This window comes from Scyliorhinus torazame, chromosome 3, assembly GCF_047496885.1.
Source record: "Scyliorhinus torazame isolate Kashiwa2021f chromosome 3, sScyTor2.1, whole genome shotgun sequence".
NCBI lineage: Eukaryota > Metazoa > Chordata > Chondrichthyes > Carcharhiniformes > Scyliorhinidae > Scyliorhinus > Scyliorhinus torazame.
The window spans coordinates 95,826,908-95,851,783 of NC_092709.1; the positions used below are offsets into that span (position 1 = coordinate 95,826,908).

General features: G+C 44.7%; 1 protein-coding gene across 1 annotated transcript; it reads right to left on the minus strand.

Moving 5' to 3' along the window:
- Positions 1-378: 378 nt before the first annotated feature.
- Positions 379-21,795, minus strand: fgb (fibrinogen beta chain). The gene is made up of 8 exons (XM_072496007.1): positions 21,617-21,795; positions 19,585-19,761; positions 11,225-11,408; positions 10,522-10,749; positions 9,200-9,313; positions 8,972-9,094; positions 5,017-5,302; positions 379-838 (listed from the first exon to the last, which is right to left on the minus strand). Exons 1-8 carry the CDS (start codon positions 21,722-21,724, stop codon positions 553-555), a joined length of 1,506 nt encoding a protein of 501 aa, XP_072352108.1. The 5' UTR covers positions 21,725-21,795; the 3' UTR covers positions 379-552.
- Between the last annotated feature and the right edge of the window lie 3,081 nt (positions 21,796-24,876).

Here is a 24,876-nt window from a genome sequence, read left to right on the forward strand (position 1 = left end):
GTTCCTGTTTTTAAATAGGAATGCTAAAGGCTGCTTTGTGACCTCTCTCTAGGGAGCTGGATAATTCCTGGGAGGCTGTTAGATGGGCTTCCATCTCGTTACTGCGTTGAAGAGTGGCCTTAACTGGTCACAAATGGTGTCTTGCCGCGTCTAGGTGGGATCTCGAACCCGCCAATGGAAATGTCTGGTTAGATCGCGAACCGATTTGCACCTGACGTGGAACCCGATTTTGGCCTCTCCCGCGATTTAACCGGCGTGCACGGATCCGCGCCGGGCGCAATGCAGCGGTTGAATCGTGCCCTCCATCTTTAACATTCAATCAATAAAGCAGATTACTTCATCAAAGTACCAAAGCCCAGGGTAAAACCATACGCAATGTATTTATAACGTTCATATTTTAATGCGTTCAGGAATTCACAAACATTTTTGACTTGAACACTTGAATCATCATCCTCTGTGAGTAATACAGTGATAGATTAGAAATAAAAATAAAATTATGAAATTTTCATCCAGTTTTTTATTTTTCATAACATTTTTATGTTTTTGAACCTATTATTTTTCAAGAGTTGCTCGAGGGCTGCCGGGTAGTCCCGGGTTTGGAATATTTGGAATATTTGTGAACACTGGCCGGATTTTCATGCTCATCTCCTTCATAGAATACCATGATCCTTTAAAGTCCATCCATACAATGCCATCATCTGTGCCATGTTTTGCCATTTGTCTTGTGTAATTTCCACCCCAATAGTATCTACCATTTGGATTTGAAGAATGACAGCGATTATACCACCACCCACCACCATCTTCTCTGGCACATTGTTTGTTTAAGTCTCCAGGTAACCTGTCAATGTTAAAACAGTTTTGGTTACCCTCCTTGTGTTGAAATACATTTACATATTAAAACTTATCAGCAAGCTACATGCAGGAAAACAAGCACAAGATTATGTATTAATGTTCATTTTAGAGATTCATTGGGTGGAAGAAACGTTGATCTCAAACAGGACAAACCTTTAAAAAGCCTCTCGTGCTGTGATAATATGTTAAGGTGATAGGGGCGCTAACAGGATTAGGTTTGGACTTCCGTCCCTCAGTGAACAGGATATCCTTCCTTCGAGAACTGCCAGCCAATCTGATTGACCAGTTGCTCCAGCAGTCCTTGCAGCGCCACAACTCAGTGGTGGTGGTTGGGGAGGGAGGGGGGGGGGGTCACTGGGATTGCAAGAAGGCCCACAGAGAAGAGTGATATGAGGGGAGTTCCAGGGCATTAGCGTGGGAAGTGGTTGGCTGCACTAAGGAGTTGAGCGGAGTGTGGGAGCGTGTTTTTGAAAGTCAGTCATGGAGGAACTGAGAGAGGTTTGGCATCTTGGATGGGGGCAGGGGTGGGGTACCCGTGATATGCAGAGGGCACCCCTGAATAATGTGCCCTCTCCCCCACCGACCTGCCCGCCTTTTCAAAAAAATTATTCTCAAAAGTAGTCTTTGAACTCTGGCCCACCTGCCATTTCTCAAAGTTTAATGGCAGTAGAGGTGAACTGAAGCTCTCAATTGCAACTTAATTGTGCAGTCAAGGGCCTCAGTAGGCCATAGGTGGCCTAGTTGGCACCTTACCCACCCTCCCTCAATATTATGGGGAATGGGTCAGGGACGGACAGGAATGGGGTGGGCTGGATACTTTACACGCTGCAATCCATCCCATTATATTTTAGAGGCAGCATGAAATTTAGCACTTTGGATATAACTTATTGGTAATATGGTTCTCTCTAAAACAAATGGTTTAAGATTGTACTATGTAATGTTAGATACAACTCCGAACGGATTTATGGGAATTATTGATTTTAAATGGGTTTGCCTCTAATTTGAATGCCATCTTTACATGTTAAACAGCCATATGGTAATATTGCATGGCGTAATTTCAAATCCAATGTTCCTAATTTATCTAGAATTCCCATGTACCCTATGTAGATTTTTAAAAACAGAAAAATGAAAGTTGGGTAAATGTTACAATTTTTTCTTATAAATTTAGAGTACCCAATTCATTTTTTCTAATTAAGGGGCAATTTAGCGTGGCCAATCCACCTACCCTGCACATCTTTTGGGTTGTGGAGGTGAGACCCACGCAAACACAGGGAGAATGTGCAAACTCCACATGTGGTGAACGTATTTTAGTAACCATTCACCACTGTACTAAATTGTACTATGCTGTTGCCCATGTGGGCTCCACCTATGGACAATTGTACTGTACTACACTGTTTGTATCATGTTGGTGCCCTTGTGGACTCTGCCCCCTTGAGGGGAGGTATAAAGAGCAGCTGCCCGGTAGGCTGCTCTCATAGCAAGAGCAGTTGCAGGCAGGCACTGTTCTAGTTGGCTAAAGCCTCTGTTCACTTCTATTCTCTGTCTCGAGTGAATTGATGGTCACATCACCACAGGACAGTGACCCAGAGCCGGGATTGAACCTGGGACCTCGGCATCGTGAGGCAGCAGTGCTAACAATTAATAATAGGCAAAAATAACCTCACAGTGTATCCATTTTCTTATTAAGGCCCTTAGGTTAGACATACTTAGGATGTATCACTCTATAATTGTTAACTATTTTGCAAACCCATTTCATTTTGTATTGATATTGCAATTACATTCAAAATGTAACTTGGATTAGAGTCAGGGTTAAACTGAAAACGTAGCAAAGGGGATTGAGACTTCCTACGAGAAGGGAATCTCACTCCACTTCACAATGGACTCAGATTGATCTTGATGCTTCAATTACATTCTGCAAATTTTGCAGCAATGTTAAATCAAAACCTCTGCACAGCAACATTAAAGTTGCAACATGAAAGCACTGCTAAACTTTAAGGGATCCCATTTCCGCTGCCGATGAGCTAAATAACATGTTCTGACAGAATGTTTTTGTGAACTATTTTAGCATTGTCACTAAGCCATTCAATTTAAATCCAGAAAATCGAGGAACTTGAATGCCAAGTTAAGGGCCAATGCAACAATTTCGCCTTCATCAAATCAGTGTGGCAATGTGTACCCATTCACATTCAGGACAAACTGGAACCTTGCAAATTCCAAATAGTTACCAAGGTCATGCTGCACACTTACCCTCCCCAGGCCTCAGTCATGTTGCCCATTCGCTACAAAATAAACCTGTCATGTACCAAGACACCCCAAGGTGATTTAGATAGTCAGAAGGCATGGATAATGATTATGGAAAGATTATGGAAGGTGCCCAAGGCCATGATTAACAGACAGGACTTCAGGAATGTTTCTAAGATAGGGAAATTGGCAGTGATACTGAAAAGTCATAGAAAAATACATAGAAAGTAGAAGCAGGAGTAGGCATTTCCACCCTTTGAGCCTGCTCCACCATTCATTATGATCATGGCTGATCATCAAGTTCAATACCCTGATCCTGCCTTCCCCCAGTATCCCTTGCTCCCTTAGGCCCCAAGAGCAATATCTAATTCCTTCTTGAAATCACACAACATTGGCCTCAACTACTTTCTGTGTTAGTGAATTACACAGCTTCACCACTCTCTGGGTGAAGAAATGTCTCCATCTCAGTCCTAAACGTTTGCCCCTTTTCTCAAATTATCACCCCCAGTTCAGGACTCCCCCACCAACAGGAACATTCTTTCTGAATCTACCCTGTCTAATCCTGTTAGAATGATATAAGTTTCAATAACATCCCCCCTCACCCTCCTAAACTCCAATGAATATAATACTTTAAAAAGTTTTTATAATTTTTCCAATTACCGGGCAATATAGCGTGGCCAATCCAGCTACCGTGCACATTTCTGGGTTCTGGGGATGAGGCCCATGCAGACACGAGGAGAATGTGCAAACTCCACACGGACTGTGACCTGGAGCCAGGATAGAACCTGGGTCCTCAGTTTTGTGAGGCAGCAGTGCTAACCAGTGCACAAATGCCGCCCCAATGAATATAATCCTAACCAACTTAATCTCTCCTCATATGACAGGCTCGCCATCCCAGGAATCAGCCTGGTAAACCTTTGCTGCACTCCCTCCATAGCAAGAACATCCTTCCTCAGATAACGACACCAAAATTGCACACAATATTCCAGGTATGGCCTTAGCAACACCCTGTACAATTGCAGTAAAACATCCCTATTCGTATACTCAAATTCTCTCGCTATGAAGGCCAACATACCATTTTCCTTCTTTACCGCCTGCTGTACCTACACGCTCACTTTCAGCGACTGATGCACGAGGACACCAAGGTCTCGCTGAGTTTCCACCTCTCAATCAACACTCATTCAAGTAATTATCTGCCTTCCTATTTTTTTGACCAAAGTGGGTAACCTCACCTTTATCCACATTATACTGTATCCGCCATGCATATGCCCACTCACTCAGCCTGTCAAAATCATGCTGAAACATCTCTGCGTCCTCCTCTTAGCTCACCCTCCCACCTAGCTTTGTATCATCTGTAAATTTGGAGATAATACATTTAGTTCCCTCATCCAAATATAAATATATACTGTGAACAGTCGGGGCCCTAGCACTGACCCCTGTGGTACCCTACTCATAGTGCCTGCCATTTGGAAAAAAACCTCATTTATTCCAACTCTTGGCTTCCTGTCTGCTAACCAGCTTTCTATCCATCTCAAGACACTACCCACAATTCCATGTGCTTTACATAGTAATCTGCGATGTGAGACTTTGTCATAGGCCTTCTGAAATTCTCAATAAACCACATCCACTGATTCTCCCTGGTCAACTCTACCAGTTACAACCTCAAGGAATTCCAGTAGATTTCCCAATTCAGAGCATGAGAGTTTAGTGGCTGATTCCTCTGCCACTAATTTTAAATCAATTGACCGGGAGTTGTTTGGGCGGAGGTGCACACACAAATCTTTGACATGTGCTGCTGGCAAGCAGATTCCTGTATTGAAATGCTGAAGCGAAAAAATTACTCTTTAAGCTTTTAACTTCAGGCAAAACTGGTTCAAAGCATTAACAGCAAAAAATGAGGACTAGTTGTTTTCTCAGACTTACCATTTATCATTGTCTCTATCATATGTACTGAACATCATGTTCTGATGAATTGTCATTGTTCGATTATTTCCATAGAGAGTTTTGCTACCTTCCATAAGTGTATTGCCAGCATTTCCAAAGTACCTATCAACTGATAGTCGATAGGTATTGGCTTCATTTTGAACCACAAATTTGCCGTACTCAGCAGTTAATTTATTATTCTCCCAGTCTTTCATTTCAAAAAGGAGCTCTGTATTCTCTAGTTTTGTCAAATAGCTGATTTGGTCATTTCCAAGCCAATATTCACCTGGAAGAAAGTTTAAGAAAAGAACAACTTTTATCCCACAGAATAGCAGCAAAATAAAGTGCACTACGATCTAACACATCAAAGGGGTTCTGGTACAGACCAGGAAGGTCCTATTTTTGATTACTGATTTGGGTTGAGTTAAGAAGTCTCAGTTGGGTTTAATTCCCCTGGATTATGGAGGAAGAAATCTTCTAGGATTTGTGCTCCTTATCACAGTCCAGTGGCCAGTACCAAGAATATGCAAGTGGGGAAGTCATGGTGAGACTAGAATCAACTTTGGCCGAGATACATCTTCACACAGCTGCTCAGTCTTGCAGCATAGTCACTCGGTACCGCAGCAATAATGGAACCAAACCCCCAAAAGAAGATAACACTTTCAGTGGAGAGGGGAGGAGGTTAGGTAGATGGATCTGAGTAATAAATATTGGCACCTTTCTAAATTGAGACAGAAGTCTCACTCGGCCGGCCTCTTAGCTTGAACCAGTTTTCAGCTGAAGGTAGTACACCATTGGTGTGTTAAGGTTGCCCTAAAACTCTTAGGTTTGGGAGAGAAAAGTTAGGCAAGGGGATCTTTGTCGGATAATGTAAATGGATGAACATCAGATCAAGACAAGATTGAACTCAACTGCGATACATCCTTCAAACCAGTCGTTTTCAAAGTGGGGGTCGCGGCCCTTGAGTGAGTTGCAGGATGTTTAAAAATGAGTCACCAAGATTGATTTTGCAAAGATTGCCAGAGTTTTTTTTCTCTGGGGTATTCGCTCTGCATTGCACAGTATGACCACGAGGCAATAAACAGGACAGCGTGTCCTGTATGTGCAATTGGTCCCAATTTTCTTTCCCTTTCTAGTGAAGTTGATTCACACTCTTTCTATGTTACACATGTAATAACAAGCTGAATGTAACCCATGTCATCCGAAAGAGAAGGCCAGAGATACCTATAAGCCATAAACCTACTGGCCAGGATCTCACATCTGGATTTGTCGAAGAGACAGTTAGTTGCTCTGCTGAGTCCTTGACAAGATAGAGTAGCACCAATGTTAACTATGAACAGAATGGAGCACCACCAGTGAACAGCCTGCAAATGATTGTGTCATGTGGGTGAACTATTTGGTTAAAATGGGTCACCTGAAACAAAGTTTGAAAACCACTGCTTCAAATGAGTAAACTGTCAAACCTCATACTGAATAAAGTCCACTTATAATTAAAACATTTTTTTTTGAGTACCCAATTCATTTTTTCCAATTAAGGAGCAATTTAGTGTGGACAATCCACCTAGCCTGCATATCTTTGGGTTGTGGGGGCGAAACCCACGCAAACACGGGGAGAATGTGCAAACTCCACATGGACAGTGACCCAGAGCCGGGATCGAACCTGGGGCCTCGGTGCCGTGAGGCAGCAATGCTAACCACTGCGCCACCGTGCTGCCCAAAGCCCACTTATAATAATAATAATCTTTATTATCACAAATAGACTTACATTAACACTGCAACGAAGTTACTGTGAAAATCCCTGAGTCACCACATTCCGGCACCTGTTCTGGTACACAGAGGGAGAATTCAGAATGTCCAAATTGCCTGACAGCTTTCAGGACTTGTGGGTGAAAACCGGAGCACCCGGAGGAAACCCACGCAGACATGGGGAGAACATGCAGACTCCGCACAGACAGTGACCCAAGCCAGCAATCAAACCTGGGGCCCTGGAGTTGTGAAGCAACAGTGCTAACCACTGTGCTACCGTGCCGCCAGCTGAGTACTGAGCACAATAGATGCCTACAGGACCAAATTATAGTATGCAGAGAAGCTGAGAAAATTGATAACAGTTAAAACAAAGCACATGTATTGAAAAGGTTTAGAAAAGATGTTTTATCGGTTCGAAAAGATTAGTTATATTTTTCACATATTGGGAAGGTATTGGTGTCAAGAATTGAAGTTAAAAAGATGATACTGTTGAAAGTATGGTACCATTTGAAAGCTTATTATTCGATCATGGGTATATTTTAAAACAGGTTGATACGGTGCCGCAGTGGTGAGCATTGCTGCCTACGGCGCGATGGACTCGAGGTCGATCCCGGCCCTGGGTCACTGTCCGTGTGGAGTTTGCACATTCTCCCTGTGTCTGCGTGGGTCTCACCCCCACAACACACAGATAAGCAAGCTAGGTGAATTGGCCACACTAAATTGCCGCTTATTTGGAAAAGAATAATTGGGTACTCAAAATTTATTTTTAAAAATGAGCGTACTTTAAAACATAAATGATGTGAGAAGATTTAAAAGTTACAAATGAAGATACTAGAAATTGCAAAGAAAATTGAAAGTGCTGGCAATGTGCAGCGGGTTCACATGAGTTTAAGAAGACAGATAAATCTGCGTTCCTTGTCTGTTCTCATTCTATATCTAAGTAGATTTTGAAGCAGTTATCATGTAAAATATAGGGTGAAATTGAAAACATGTTCAAGTTGCTGATAATACTTCCAGAATCAAAGAGCTGGTCACACCACTCTGACATATCTTCGTAAAAAGAGGCATTTTACTCCATTGAGACCTCACTTGGTAAAATTAAAATCTACACAAGTAAAGTAATTAATTAGTTCAGTTATTAGCTGCTAAAAGCAGCTGCATTTCAATGTTTAGTTCCAATAGAAAACCCACAAAAGCCAATCAGCATCTGAAAGAGAAAGTTGAATTAATACTTTGGATGCATCCCTCAATCCGAACTCAATGATTATTACTTCTGATGGAGAATTAACTGAAATATTAACCAGTCTTTCTCTCGCAGATGCTGAGAGATTCTAGCCTTTTAGGTTTTTACTTTCGATCTCCCTGTCTCCAGCTCTTTTTCCTCAGATGCTGGCCATCATTGGGAGGATGGAAATTCCAACCAAGTCAAGGCACCAGTCTTGGTGAAGGCTAAGACTGAGAGTGACTTCATTCTGGCTTTGTTCCTCACCCTTCGGCATAGTGACACTGGAGTGTACCAGATAGCCTGCTTATTTCCGAAGTGTCGACAATAATGGATGAACATAGTTACATGCCTTTGCTCCTGATTTTGTACTTTTCTCCCCAGTCTCTCTGGGCTCCCAAGGACACAGAGCCACAATGGTCAAGAGAGTGGGCAAACAGTGAACTTGCTCCCAGACCTTCAGAGAAACATGAACTTATTTACTGACAAAATTCCATGGTCAGCAAGGTTCCTGACTCACAGCGCCATTTCTATAAAATAACAGCTATAAAGTATAAGTTTTTGTCATTTCTTTCAATGAAGGGGCAATTTTAGCCTGGCCAATCTACCTACTCTACATATCTTTTGGATTGTTGGGTGTGAGACCCACGCAGACACGAGAATAATGTGCAAACTCCATATGGACAGTGATCCAGGGCCGGGATCGAACCCGGATCCTCAGCGCAGTGAGACAGCAGTGCTAACCACTGCACCACCGTGCCACCCTATCCGTTATAAATGCAAGTAAATCTGAATCACTTGGGCTTTTATGAGTCTGGCTACCAGGATCCAAGGACCATATGTGGCCCCATTATTGCAATCAAATCATTGTTGTTCGGCCAATCTCCTTTGAAGCTTTCATTTTAAGCTGGTCAGCACACTGTAGTGAGCTATGGCATGCTTGTTTGAAAGAGAGTCAATTTTCCAGAGTCACTTTAACAATCTCACCTGGAGTATCGCAAAAGCCTTTCCCCACATCAAATGCTATGTTACCGAATCCAGCTTTGTAGGCATCCCAAGATCTGCCAAAGTCCACGCTACCATCCTGTCTATTTTGAATCAGTGCCCATCCTGGAAAACATTTATATTACAAATGAAAAAGCTGCAGCATTGAATGACATGCAGAAGTTTAAGTTATTCATGAACAGACTATTTTATGAAGCACAAAATAGGTACCTCCTTGTTCTGTTACCATGTCACAATAGATTCTGTAAGGTATTTTATGTGAATCTGGTTGGATTAAATAGAGCTGAGATTTCTTACCACCTTTGGTGTAAATGTCGTTACATTCTGCAAAACAAAGATGCAACAAAATTTATCTTGTAATTGGGAAAATGGAAAGATATGTAACATGTACCAGTCCTTCATGTTTATTTCCTTTGATCTAGTTTCTTTTATGTTATTTTATCATTTTGGTCCGTGGGCCCATTTTCGGGTTATGCCTCTAAGCATTGGACTCAAAGTTGAAACAGCCTGCTTGTCAGGACACTGTGTTCCCAGGTTTGTGTTTGAGAGATGAGAAGGCAGACTCCTCAGCACCAAGTGGATTTTAAGAACTAGTTTTGGAGGAAGTTGGTTTGACTCTTTAACTGGCTACTGGTGGATTGGCCAGGGACAATGTTCTGCCTGACAATGATTAGTGATTAGTTCCTGTGTGATGCTTTCTGAGAGATTGTGGCAGAATTGATTAGACCTTGAAAGTGAAAGGAATGCTCTCTTTCCCGCTCCCCTGTTTGCTGAAGTGAAAAAAATGCTCTGTTGTTCCGAAAACAATGAGTCCCTGGCATATCGTTTCCTGAGAACTTAAAATGATGCCGAATCTGCAGAGAAGGCAGACAATCTTTCCAGAGAAAAGAGTCATCTCAAGCCTAGAATGGAGTTCAAAATGAAAGCATGAACTCCAGAAAGGCATTGATTGGAAGTCATCCAAGAGCATCAAAGATCCTTTTCCTTTTATTATTTATTAATATTTTCTTTCCCTTTCCACCATCCTTTCCCCTCTGTGTTGTTTGTCTGTGTGTGTGTAGAGAGTGGGGTGAGTTAGAAAGGGGGGTTTGGGAAAACGGTAGTAGATAGTTCGTTACAATTCCAGTCTGTTTAATTAGAATACTGTACATAATGATTGGTCACTTTTGTTTTGTTACAAACTTGGGGTGAAATTCTCCTACCCGCCCCGCCACATTTCTGCGTCGACCGGCCGGCGGGAGTCTCCGTAACACCGGCCGGTCAATGGGGTTTCCCATTGTGGGGCAGCCCCACGCCGTCGGGAAACCCCCCGGTGCCGGCAGAATGGAGACTCCCACCGGCGGAGAATGACGCCCCTTGTGACTATAGTTAATTGGGCTCAAGCAAGGACCTTGAGTACTTTATATAGAATGTAATTTCACCTGCGTTGCAACTCTGGATCGAATGGGGCTGGAATTGACCGCGCACTAGCTCAGGGTTTCATGACAAACAATAAAAAGAAGAATGTTGAAATGGTTTTTAAGTGTACGTACCTTTGCCTGATACTACTGGTATATTACAGGTAACTGTGCATGGGTGCTCACAGAATTGAACCTGAGTTTGTACTGCTTTCTTAAGTGTTTCCAGTTTCTTTTTGAGACTGTCCAGAAGAAAACGTATGTTGCTGATGGCAGAGGGAAGTGGCCCTTTTACCTTTTCTTTTATCGCTGAAAAATACGTTTCCAACTCTGTATTGTGTGTAATCACCAGGTTCTTATTGCCTGCAGAGACATATATATATTACTGCAGATTAATAATGATAATAATAATCTTTAGTGTCACAAGTAGGCTTACATTAACACTGCAATGAAGTTACTGTGAAAAGCCCCTAGTCGCCACACTCCAGCACCTGTTCGGTTACACAGAGGGAGAATTCAGGATGTCCAATTCAACTAACAGCACGTCTTTCGGGACTTGTGGGAGGAAACCGGAGCACCCGGAGGAAACCCACGCAGACACGGGGAGAAGGTGCAGACTCCACACTGACAGTGGCCCAAGCCGGGAATCGAACCTGGGACCCTGACACTGTGAAGCAACAGTGCTAACCACTGTGCTACTGTGCCACCCTATTAACTTCCCGTCACTTGATACTGCGACAGGCAGTTTACAGGTTTGATTTCTGGGAGGTTCATAAATTAGCTGAACAGACTTGCTTCAGTTGGATAAATTGCTTACCAAAATACAAGAAACCTGTACCTGAATATTGTGGTTTTCTGGCTTGCATTTCCAGATCCATCTTGTCCACATATTCGTGGATTCTAATTGTCGACCGATAAAGATGTGAAATATCTGTCGTTAAGTTGTCAATCGTTAGTTGCATGCTCGCATCCTCCTTCAAAAGGGCAGTCCTTAGTTCACAGCCATTTGGGCATAGCACCCCCTTCAACAGAAATTGATAAAAGGATACGATCATGGATTTATATCAGATTAGTCAGGAAAACTGAATTAATATAACATTGGGTTAAAAACCTGTATAACTTTCAATTAGAATGACCTATTAATCTGTTCTCTAAAAGCTGTTTATTCAGTGATAAAAATAGCCAGTCTGTCATCTGTCATGTAACGTTCCGATGTAAGGATTGCAGCTGTGCTCGTCTTAATTAGATACAATGGGTAGAATCATAGAATCCCTACAGTGCAGAAGGAGGCCATTCGGCCCATCGAGTCCGCACCAACCCTTCAAAAGACTACACCTCCCATGTGAGGGCAGTAGAGCGGAGCTGCTGATTGGTGTGATGAGGGAAATTTGCATACCTCCGTCGTGGTCACCCTAAATTGCAGGTGTACCTGAGCTAAAGACCCTAGCTGTTCGAGTGAAGACAAGCATCCAGCAGAGGGCAGTAGAGCGGAGCTGCTGATTGGTGTTACGAGGGAAATTTGCATACCTCCGTCGTGGTCACCCTAATTTGAAGGTAGTTTGTGGAGGAGCTGTTGTCAAGTGACACTTAAACCCGAAACACTTCTTCAGTGTTTCCCTCCCTAACCCTCCTCTAACCAAAAAAAACAACCGCTGTGAAGATCAAGAGGAAGGCTCGAGGTCAGTGACTGGTAAGTAGTGTTTCTGTTTTCTTTTCATTGGTATATTGATATATTTTTTCTTCGTTGTTTATTTATTTATTTAATTTTTGGGGGTAAATTGTAATTGTTGAAGTTAACCGAAAGTTTAAGACATGACAGGAGATCTCATACCCGTGTCATGCTCCTCGTGTGCGATGTGTGAGCTCAGGGACACGTCCACTGTCCCGGCTCCTTCACGTGCAAGAAGTGTGTCCAGTTGCAGCTCCTGTTAGACCGCTTGACGGCTCTGGAGCTGCGGATGGACTCACTTTGGAGCATCCGCGATGCTGAGGACGTCGTGGATAGCACGTTTAGCGAGTTGGTCACACCGCAGGTGAAAGGTACTGAGGGAGATAGAAAATGGGTGACCAAAAGACAGAACAAGAGTAGGAAGGCAGTGCAGGTGTCCTCTGCGGTCAACTCCCTGCAAAACAGATATACCGCTTTGGATACTGTTGAGGGAGATGGCTCACCAGGGAAAGGCAGCAGCAGCCAGGTTCATGGCACCATGGCTGGCTCTGCTGCGCAGCTGGGAAGGAAGAAGAATGGCCGGGCTATAGTGATAGGGGACTCAATTGTAAGGGGAATAGACAGGCGGTTCTGCGGACGCAATCGAGACTCCAGGATGGTATGTTGCCTCCCTGGTGCAAGGGTCAAGGATGTCTCGGAGCGGTTGCAGGACATTCTGGGGGGGGAGGGTGAACAGCCAGCTGTCGTGGTGCACATAGGCACCAACGATATAGGTAAAAAAGGGACGAGGTCCTACAAGCTGAATTTAGGGAGTTAGGAGTTAAACTAAAAAGTAGGACCTCAAAGGTAGTAATCTCAGGATTGCTACCAGTGCCACGAGCTAGTCAGAGTAGGAATGTCAGGATAGGTAGGATGAATGCGTGGCTCGAGAGATGGTACAAGAGGGAGGGTTTCAAATTCCTGGGACATTGGAACCTGTTCTGGGGGAGGTGGGACCAGTACAAACCAGACGGTCTGCACCTGGGCAGGACTGGAACCGATGTATTTGCTAGAGCTGTTGGGGAGAGTTTAAACTAATGTGGCAGGGGGATGGGAACCGATGCAGGTAGTTGGAAGGTAGAAAACAGGGACAGAAACAAAAGGCAGTAAGGGGGAAATTGTAAGGCAGAGAAGCCATAGTCAAAAATCAAAAAGGGCGACAGTTCAAGGTACAGTGACTGAGGGGAGCTCAGTGAATAGGACCAGGAATACTAAAAGGAATAAAATGGTAAGTGAAAACATTAACGGTAAGCGACGCGGCAGGTTGTTACATGAAGATATGGATTCAACGACAAGGAAAATTAGGAGAAAGGTTAAGAGGAAATATAACTTAGGAGAGGTTACTGATCGAGGTGTTAAGATTCAGAACAGAGGTAAAAAAGCCAACATAAGTGTACTTTACCTGAATGCTTGCAGTATTCGGAATACGGTAAATGAGTTGATGGCGCAAATCATTGTGAATGACTATGATTTTGTGGCCATTACTGAAACATGGTTAAAGGATGGTCACGACTGGGAGTTAAATATCCGAGGGTATCAAACTATTCGGAAGGACAGAGTGGATAGTAAGGGAGGTGGTGTAGCTCTGTTATTTAAGGATGACATCCGGGCAACAGTAAGGGATGACATCGGTGCTATGGAGGATAAGGTTGAATCCATTTGGGTGGAAATCAGGAATAGTAAGGTGAAAAAGTCACTGATAGGAGTAGTCTATAGGCCCCAAATAGTAACATTATGGTGGGGCAGGCAATAAACAAAGAAATAACTGATGCATGTAGAAATGGTACAGCAGTTATCATGGGGGATTTTAATCTACATGTCGATTGGTTTAACCAGGTCGGTCAAGGCAGCCTTGAGGAGGAGTTTATAGAATGTATCCGCGATAGTTTCCTAGAACAGTATGTAATGGAACCTACAAGGGAACAAGCGGTCCTAGATCTGGTCCTGTGTAATGAGACAGGATTGATTCAGGATCTCATAGTCAGGGATCCTCTCGGAAGGAGCGATCACAATATGGTGGAATTTAAAATACAGATGGAGGGTGAGAAGGTAAAATCAAGCACTAGTGTTTTGTGCTTAAACAAAGGAGATTACAATGGGATGAGAGAAGAACTAGCTAAGGTAGACTGGGAGCAAAGACTTTATGGTGAAACAGTTGAGGAACAGTGGAGAACCTTCCAAGTGATTTTTCACAGTGCTCAGCAAAGGTTTATACCAACAAAAAGGAAGGACGGTAAAAAGAGGGAAAATCGACCGTGGATATCTAAGGAAATAAGGGAGAGTATCAAATTGAAGGAAAAAACATACAAAGTAGCAAAGATCAGTGGGAGACTAGAGGACTGGGGAATCTTTAAGGGGCAACAGAAAGCTACTAAAAAAGCTATAAAGAAGAGTAAGATAGATTATGAGAGTAAACTTGCTCAGAATATAAAAACAGATAGTAAAAGTTTCTACAAATATATAAAACAAAAAAGAGTGGCTAAGGTAAATATTGGTCCTTTAGAGGATGAGAAGGGAGATTTAATAATGGGAGATGAGGAAATGGCTGAGGAACTGAACAGGTTTTTTGGGTCGGTCTTCACAGTGGAAGACACAAATAACATGCCAGTGACTGATGGAAATTAGGCTATGACAGGTGAGGACATTGAGAGGATTGTTATCACCAGGGAGGTAGTGATGGGCAAGCTAATGGGGCTGAAGGTAGACAAGTCTCCTGGACCTGATGGAATGCATCCCAGAGTGCTAAAAGAGATGGCTGGGGAAATTGCAAATGCACTAGTGATAATTTACCAAAATTCACTAGACTCTGGGGTGGTCCCGGCGGATTGGAAATGAGCAAACGTGCCACCACTGTTTAAAAAAGGAGGTAGGCAGAAAGCGGGTAATTATAGGCCAGTGAGCTTAACTTCGGTAGTAGGGAAGATGCTGGAATCTATCTTTAAGGAAGAAATAGCGAGGCATCTGGATGGAAATTGTCCCATTGGGCAGACGCAGCATGGGTTCATAAAGGGCAGATCGTGCCTAACTAATTTAGTGGAATTATTTGAGGACATTAACAGTGCGGTAGATAACGGGGAGCCAATGGATGTGGTATATCTGGATTTCCATAAAGACTTTGACAAGGTGCCACACAAAAGGTTACTGCATAAGATAAAGATGCATGGCATTAAGGGGAAAGTAGTAGCATGGATAGAGGATTGGTTAATTAATAGAAAGCAAAGAGTGGGGATTAATGGGTGTTTCTCTGGTTGGCATCAGTAGCTAGTGGTGTCCCTCAGGGATCAGTGTTGGGCCCACAATTGTTCACAATTTATATAGATGATTTGGAGTTGGGGACCAAGGGCAATGTGTCCACGTTTGCAGACGACACTAAGATAAGTGGTAAAGCAAAAAGTGCAGAGGATACTGGAAGTCTGCAGAGGGATTTGGATAGGCTAAGTGAATGGGCTAGGGTCTGGCAGATGGAATACAATGTTGACAAATGTGAGGTTATCCATTTTGGTAGGAATAACAGCAAAAGGGATTATTATTTAAATGATAAAATATTAAAACATGCTGCTGTGCAGAGAGACCTGGGTGTGCTAGTGCATGAGTCGCAAAAAGTTGGTTTGTAGGTGCAACAGGTGGTTAAGAAGGCACATGGAATTTTGTCCTTCATTGCTAGAGGGATGGAGTTTAAGACTAGGGAGGTTCTGCTGCAATTGTATAAGGTGTTAATGAGGCCACACCTGGAGTATTGTGTTCAGTTTTGGTCTCCTTACTTGAGAAAGGACGTACTGGCACTGGAGGGTGTGCAGAGGAGATTCACTAGGTTAATCCCAGAGCTGAAGGGGTTGGATTATGAGGAGAGGCTGAGTAGACTGGGACTGTACTCGTTGGAATTTAGAAGGATGAGGGGGGATCTTATAGAAACATATAAGATAATGAAGGGAATAGATAGATGCGGGCAGGTTGTTTCCACTGGCGGGTGAAAGCAGAACTAGGGGGCATAGCCTCAAAATAAGGGGAAGTAGATTTAGGACTGAGTTTAGGAGGAACATCTTCACCCAAAGGGTTGTGAATCTATGGAATTCCTTGCCCAGTGAAGCAGTAGAGGCTCCTTCATTAAATGTATTTAAGATAAAGATAGATAGTTTTTTGAAGAATAAAGGGATTAAGGGTTATGGTGTTCGGGCAGGAAAGTGGAGCTGAGTCCACAAAAGATCAGCCATGATCTCATTGAATGGTGGAGCAGGCTCGAGGGGCCAGGTGGCTTACTCCTGCTCCTAGTTCTTATGTTCTTATGTCCACTCCCACTTTGGAATATGAAGACTTGAGATCAATTACCTTGTACCCTCCTTAGAAGGTGGCAAACAAGACAGAGTTCATCCAAAACATGTGTTCTACCTGACATGCCTGAACCCATCTTTACTTTCGAGCTCAGGTAATTTACTAGATGCTAAATATTCACTAGACACAGGCCTTCTCCTTGGTAAAGGCTTGAACTTGGAATCGGGGCTGGACACACCTGCAGTCCTTCTGACTGTTAGCCCAAAAGAGAAGTCCAAAGGTCTCCAGACATGAAATCCCTTTGTGATTTGTGTGATAGAAAGCGCAATTTTTTTCTTCACCCCTCAAAGACCTTGCTGTCTGCCCTTCTTAGATATTCCAATCCATAGCCCTTTAATACCAACTGCCAGGCAGGCACTTCAATAAAGAGATCCCTGTGCAAGGCAAGGGGATTGGAGAGCTGGAATTGTCATCCATTTCCTCTTTTCTTTCTTGTTTGTGCTTGGGAAATAAGCATTAACTGCCTGCAAAGCAGTGAGAAATTGACCCTATATCACTCCTTTTTCTTTCATTTCACTCTCACATTTTGGAGATATGTATCTGAGGAGCTCTCAAGATCATAAATGCTGCTTGGGGGTTTGTTTCTGATTTGCAAGATCCCGTGGCACTAACCCATAAACAAATGATATATACATGGTTCCAATAAGAGCATTTCTTTAAGGTGGAACACAAAGAACACAGAATCTACTATCTCTTGGCTTTGGGAAATTCTGCCATTCTAAATAATCTGAGGCATGGGCTTATTGCTTTCTGGGTCTGTGCAAAGATTCTTGTGGTTTTGGGTACGAGGCAACAGTCTCCTTATTTCTATTGTGATGCAGTGCTGGCTGATAGATGTAACTGATCCCCCAGTTGGTCCAAGAAAAGTGCTGAGGTGAGACTAACAGTGTTGAAGTGCAGACCTTCCCACAACTAATTGCATTGGGTTTGGACTGACCGTTTGTGAATCTAAGCCTCCAGAGCTATTACTCATTTGTCAAGTGAGGGTACCTTTAAGATATGGATGTTTAAGCAATGTACCTTCAAGAAAACAGTGATGTCAGAGAATGGGTGGAGCTGAGGTCAGGTCAGCCAATTTGCAGTTTAGTTTTGCAGTTTGAAAAATGCCTGGCTAGTATTGCTGAGAGCAGCTAAAAAGTGCCTGGCTGATTTTGCTGAGAGCAGTTTAAAAGTAGAAAGCCAGTTTGAGACAGCAGCTTGAGAAGTTCTGGTTTGCTGTGATCTGCTCGAAGGGAGAAAGCCAGGTTTAAGAAAGCAGCTTGGGTGTGTCTGTGTATTTCCAGAGAGCTGCAGGAAGAAAGCAAGGTGCTGAAGCTGAAGTCATCCAAGCTAATATATCTCTGCCATTCTACAGAAAAAATATATATCCTTTAACCTGATGTGATACTGTTTAAAGGTGTTAAGTCTCTTGGAAGTTTGAAGGAACATTTTAAGGAGGTATTTACTGTTGCAATATTTTCTGAGTTATCTTTGAAGTAAGGGGTGTTAAGAGATCCAATGTTTATTTAAGATATTAAGTTGCGTTCATGGAATAAACAGTGTTTTGTGTTTAAAAACCCACGTGTCCATAATTGTAATCCCACATCTAAGGAAAAAGCCGTGTGCTAGGTAAAGCAACAAATCCATTAAAGGGAGAGGTTGGTTGAACTCCATGATACATTTTGGGGTTCTGAAAACGCTTCGCCCATAACACATTGTACACCTAGAAAACCAAATATAGCTCTGCAACATATCTCTTCACTTTCAGACTGTCTGTCCAACACCCAACCTTGGTTAAACAACAATTTCTTCTCATTACTGTGGGAAGACCAAAACCACCCTCTTCGCCGGGAGGTGGCCAGGGGTCACTCTATGGCAGGTCCCACCCCCCCCCCCCCTCCCTCCCCCACCAGAGCAACCAAATGTGTTCTCCTTTCAATTTCTTTCTCTGTCTTCCCATATTTCAGGGCAAAGGGGGATCGCAAGTAGTACTGCTATAATATTAACATGGGTGGGGATGGAGGCCTCTCAGTCCTCCCAAGTGTCTGGGGTCAGTGTACACCTCTCCTCCAGGAATACAAATGTTTCACATCAGGAATTCTTTGATCCAAAGTAAGACTTCAGACGTTGAAAAACTGGCAGCCTGTCACTTTAAGAGAAAGTAGGTCTGAAAATGTAGCATCCTTTGACCCTCCCTGCACTTAAATGGGGAAACCTGCAGCCGACCTTCAAACAGCAGAAATGGGGAAACAGCTGACCATGGGCATCAATGACTTAGTTTGAAGCCTTTTCATATACACTTTCAATATTAATGCCTGTTTCAGAGACAATGGGCTGGGCTGAATTTTCCCAGACAGGCTGGGGAGAGGGCCGGCGGGAGGGGCTTGTAAAATGCTGCCAGACGGCGTCAGGGCAATAGACCAACATCTTCCTGTTGCAAGGACAAATTGCAAACAACAGGAATGGTAGTGGTGTAATGCCCAACCAACTGGAGGTGTATAGCCAATAAATGCCATCAACTGGCCATTGAAGCCATTTTCACATGACTTTCTTGGCATCGACACGGCTCCCAGCCACCTGTGGAGACCGACAGCTACACCATGGGGGCCTTGCGGCAGCTTACTGCTATGGGGGCAATGGTGGGAGGGGGGGGTTGTGGTTGAGAGGCAGGGGCTGACCTTCACTTCTAGCTGGTCCCCATGAAGGCCCTCTCCAGGTATCAATGGCGACACTGCCAACCCTCACCACACCCCCCCACTGTCCCCACCCCCGTCTCCATGCTCACAAGTCTAGCAGCATCACCCTTGCTCTCATGGATACCAAAGTGTTTCAATATTCTCCACAAGGATTGGCCACCCTGACCTCTGATCACTGGGAGCAGCCCGCCTGGCCACGACACACTGAACAAATTTCTTATCTGCTCTTCAAGGATGCCTGAACATGGAGCCTGAACTGTCCTTCTCCCTGCATCCTCAGCATTGGTCACCTCTACTGGTAACGCTGCTGAGAGAAAGATGGCTGCAGTTATAGGTCCAATTTTAATCCACACTACGCCCTGAAATCAAATGTAGTTAGGATTCAAATTAAAGCAGTAAAACTGGGCCCCATGTTTCGGTATTGTCTTAAATGTTTGTATTTTCACATTCTCTCATTTTTTTCTCTTTCCTTCTCCCCCGGCTTACAAAATTTGCATTCAAATGATTGCATCCTCCTTTCGACTGAAGTACTTTGTCATCAGTTTTTTGGGATTGAGAGGTAGAGGGAGTGGGGTTGGGCCCATATCTGCCTGTTTGTCGATGGTTATCTGTTGAATGTCTTCCGCCTGTGAAAGTAGTATCAGGTCTGTGTCCACGGGGAGGCTGTGGGAGATTAATAAAAATATTAAGTAACGCAAGAGTGCCACTTTTATGCCTTTATCCTTTCTGACTCTTTCTCATTTTGGTTCATTGCTTTTCGTCCAAGGCAATCAAGCTGAAAGTAAACGCACCAGTTTTCTTGTGCTGATCTCTGCTGTGGCCGAGATGTTTCCATTATCTGTGCTGGCAACATTGGCTCTTCAACCAACATTTCCAAAAGCCCAGGTAAAGTCATCTGTATCTGTGGACCTTGTTGTGCGAACATTGGTCACTGTGTATGTCTACATAATCATGATAATTACATTTCAAATGTAATTAATTGGACGTGATGTACTCTAGAGTACCCTGAGGGCAAGAAAGGTGCAAAACAAATGCTAGTTCCTATTTTCGCGTCTTCAACAATATCAATGCATTTTAATTTGGTTTAACATGATTAACTTGTTTTAAACTTCAGTGATAGAGTGAGGGCCAATGGATGCACCCAACACTAATTATATTATAAGCTCGGTAAGCCTCCCTCTCCCCCCCCCCCCCCCCCCCCCCCAGTATTAAACAATAATGTGAAACATGAAATTCAAGGGCATATGGTTTTTAAAATGTGATTTTCATCACTCTATGGAAAGAGAAACGCAGGTTAGTATAGGTTTCCAAAAATGCTCCTAGCAACAGTCCTGTCTGACGTGAATATGCCACGTTTACAGCAGAAATCCAAGGTTCAGCAATGGCTCTGGTAACTGAGGCTGCAGACACATAAGGCCGACACTTACTTTAACAATTAAACAAATCACTGGCACTGAGTTACACTGCCAGCTCTGCATTACTCCCAATCAAGGAAATTCTGAATTTGGCCCCTGGATATTTAAACATGTTCAGGGGGACCTTTTAACTAACATTGGAATGTTGGTCTAATTGTTGATATGAGCAGCAAAGGTTTTGCGAATTTATTGGTGTTGAAAATTAGGTTACAAATTAATGATAGCGGTACGTGAATGATGAACATCCTCATGTGTGGTGACTCTACTATTTTAATGAAGGAATTACTCTATTTATTTGAAGGAAGAACCATCCATTTAAATTTTAATATCGCTGGAAAATAATTCCAGCTCCTGGGAATTTTTCAATCTTTAATTTTTTTTAAAAAGAATTGCTTAGGGATTGCAGCAGTGAGAAACCCAAGTAATTTGAGATTGACATCGCACAGTGATCTCGCTGAAAAGTCAGATTCAGATGACATTATACTGCAGGTTTAATATTATTGAAAAGCTTTATCTGCTAGACACTGCTTGTAATGTCATACTGACTGATCCATATCAGGCATGGTAGCACAATGGTTAGCACTGTTGCTTCACAGTGTCAGGGTCCCAGGTTCGATTCCCGGCTTGGGTCATTGCCTGTGTGGAGTCTGCACGTTCGTCCCGTGTCTGCGTGGGTTTCCTCCGGGTGCTCCGGCTTCCTCCCACAAGTCCCGAAAGACGTTCTGTTAGGTGAATTGGAAATTCTGAATTCTCCCTCTGTGTACCTGAACAGCCGCCAGAGTGTGGCGACTAGGGACTTTTCACAGTGACTTCATTGCAGTGTTAATGTAAGCCTATTTGTAACAATAAAGATTATTACTATTATACAATGCAAATAATTTAACTGACACAGGGGCAGCCTATCAGTGTTCCTTTCTTTTGTATTCCCTGCGGATTTCAATTTGAAAAGTTATGGGCGATTATACAATGTGGCCCTCATTTCTGAATGTTAGGAAAGAATAAATATTTGAACTTTGCAAAGGAATACTAAGGTATAAATGTGTGTGTTGTGTGGTGAAGTGACACTTCACCCACTACAGTGCAACTTAAATCAAACTCCTTACCCCATGTGCTGGTACTTCAGGCTCATCAGAGTCCATGTCTTCATCGTAATCAAGAACCACTGCTTGAGCTGCCGTAATGCAGAAAAGCAGCACCAAAGTCCATTTCATGGTGCGTAATTAGTGAGCTTTCTTTCCTGTTTTCTCACTACCTGTCCTTTCTCACAAAGTCTTTCTCAAGTCATTATACTCTTTTTATATGTTCCAACCACCGGACGGAGGAAACAGAGGACAGAGATTGGGGCAATCGGTTACCACATGATCAATTTTTATCAATAAGTTAATATTTAAACACTCCCTTGTTTACCAGAATCACATTGATGTGCAGAGCACTTGTGTTATCACTTGTAACATCACCAATAGTGCCAGAAACAAAAATCTAAACTGATTCATCTTCTGTTTCCGCAATGTAAAATAGATTTTTTTTAAATCCCCATATGTGGCATCATATTTAATGGGGCAACATAAATGTAGTTAGGTTCCAGGAACACGACAATTAATAAACAGAACTTTAAAATGAATAAGATTAAAATGGTATCCTGTTTCCCAATGTTGCAGTTTGCCTTTGTATATATAGTCAACATCGTGTTTAGTGAAGCTTATCAAAGATCTTTTTCATATTCAGTATCCTTTGAATATTAGATATAAAAGCCTGGATTTTGTTTTAAGTGGTGAATGAATTGCATCAGCAATTATTTGGCTTATCCTTGGCCATAGACTTTTATGGGATTTTGTAGTGGACATATTGTGATTAAAACAACATTTCAGCACAGCGCTGTCCAGAGGGTCTGGGCAGGTCTCCTGCTTAACCAATCAGATCCAAGGATTCTTGTTCCAAAGGCAGAATTTAAACTCAATATACTCACTTGCAGCAGGTTAGAGCCCAGGGTGTGTGTGATGTTGTGGGGAGGGTGAGGTGCAAATTGGTGGTGGGTCAGGAATCTAATTGCTTCTAAAGTGGAACTTCCCTGAAGTTTCCATAGCTCTCGAATTCAGCTCACATCCAGGTTTCCTGGCCAATCACAGAAGGCAGACATGGGGCAGGATTTTCTCAGCCCGGGGGCGGGTTGGCACGGCGCCGGTCGGGGGCCGCTCTACGTGGCCAGCCCGCCGATTTTCGACCTGTGTAGGGCCGAGCGGCCGTCGTGAAAACGGCAAGTCCCGCCAGTGCCGTCCACTCCTGCTCTCAGCCGGCGGGAACTTGACGTGGAAGGGTCAGGAGGCAGCCTGTGGGGAGTGGGGAGGGGGGGTCCGACCCCGAGGGCGGGGGGCCTCCGATGCGGCCTGGCCCGTGATCGGGGCCTACCGATCGGCAGGCTGGCCCCTCTGGCTGGCGGCCTCGTTTCTTCCGCGCTGGCCCCTGTAGTCCTGTGCCATGTTGGTCGGGGCTGGCACATTGAAGGAAGGCACTGCGCATGCACGCGTTGGTGCCGGCACCACAGCGCATGTTCGCGTTGGCGCCAGTGCCACTGCGCATGCGCGGATCCCGCGGCGTCCAGTTTGCGCCGGGATCAGCAGCTGGAGCGGCGTGAACCGCTCCAGTGCCGTGCTAGCGGGCCAGAATTAGTCGTCAGGTTGGCCGTTCACGCCGTCGTAAAACGCGACAGCAAGGACACTCTGCCGCGGGATGAGTGAATTCTGCCCATGTTTTTTTTTAAAATGTATTTTATTACAAGCATGTATCAAAACAGGGGCGTCATTCTCCGCCCCCCCGCCGGGTCAGAGAATGGCCGTAGGCCGCCGTGAATCCCGCCCCCGCCCCCGCCGAAGTCTCCGGTACCGGAGATTGGGCGGGGGCCGGAATCGGGCCGCGCCGGTTGGCGGGACCCCCCGCTGGATTCTCCGGCCCGGATGGGCCGAAGTCCCGCCCAGAAATTGCCTGTCCCGCCGGCGTAAATCAAACCTGGTATTTACCGGCGGGACCAGGCGGCGTGGGCGGGCTCCGGGGTCCTGGGGGGGGCGCGGGGCGATCTGACCCCGGGGGGTGCCCCCACGGTGGCCTGGCCCGCGATCAGGGCCCACCGATCCGCGGGCGGGCCTGTGCCGTGGGGGCACTCTTTCCCTTCCGCCTCCGCTACGGCCTCCACCATGGCGGAGGCGGAAGAGACTCTCCCCACTGCGCATGCGCGGGAAACTGACAGCGGCCGCTGACGCTCCCGCGCATGCGCCGGGAATGAGCGTGATTCGCTGGCCCCTGCCCACACCTCTCACACTCATCTGCTACCCCCTGAAAGAACCCACTCATTCTCGCCCGAGTCATTTGCACCCTGTGCACCACCTTAAACTGTATCAGGCTCATCCTTGCACAAGAGGAGGTCCCATTTACCCTTCACAGTGCCTCACTCCATACACCCCAATTGATCTCCCCTCCCAACTCTGCTTCCCATTTCTCCTTGATCTTCACCACCCACTCACCTCCCTGCTCCCCCGGCCACTTGTACATATCCCCAATTCTTCCCTCCCCTTCCACATCTGGAAGCAGCAGTCGCTCCAGCAGGGTGTATCCCGGCATCCTAGGAAACCCCCTCCAGACCTTTTGCGCAAAGTCCCTAAGCTGCAGACACCTGAACTCACTCCCCCTCGGCAGCTCTACCCTCTCCCTTAGCTCCTCCAGACTGGCGAACCCTTCCTCCAAATACAGATCCCTCACCTTGACCAGCCCCACTTCCCTCCACCTCCTGTATACACTATCCATCCCCCCCCCCCGGCTCAAACCCATGATTGAAGGCAGACATGTTGATGTGCCTTCATCATCTCGAGGAATGGAGAGGAGACCTGCGAAGGCTGTTCACTGTCTCTCACTCTACCCTGGGGGTCCCGCTGTGGAAGGTGAAGGTTGAAGTGAGGTGATGCCTTCTGCGATGGGAGGATGAGGCTAGCCTCTCAAAGGAGGCAGGTGTAGGTGTAGGTCGATATAAGTGGCCAACAAAGTCAGCAGCAGGAGTATAGTCCCCCAAACCCAGATACAATTCCTCAAGGTCAGTTACCCTCCACAAATATGGGGCAGCATGGTGGCACAGTGGCTAGCACAGCTGCCTCACAGCGCCAGGTCCCGGGTTCAATTCCAACCTTAGGTGACGATCTGTGTCATGTTTGCACATTCTCCCCGTGTCAATGTGGGTTTCCTCCAGGTGCTCCGGTTTCGTCCCACAGTCTAAAGGTGTGCAAGTTAGATGGATTGACCATGCTAAATTGTCCCTTAGTGTCCAAAGGTTAGGTGGGGTAATGGGGATATTGCGGGGGAGTAGGCCTAGGTATGGTGC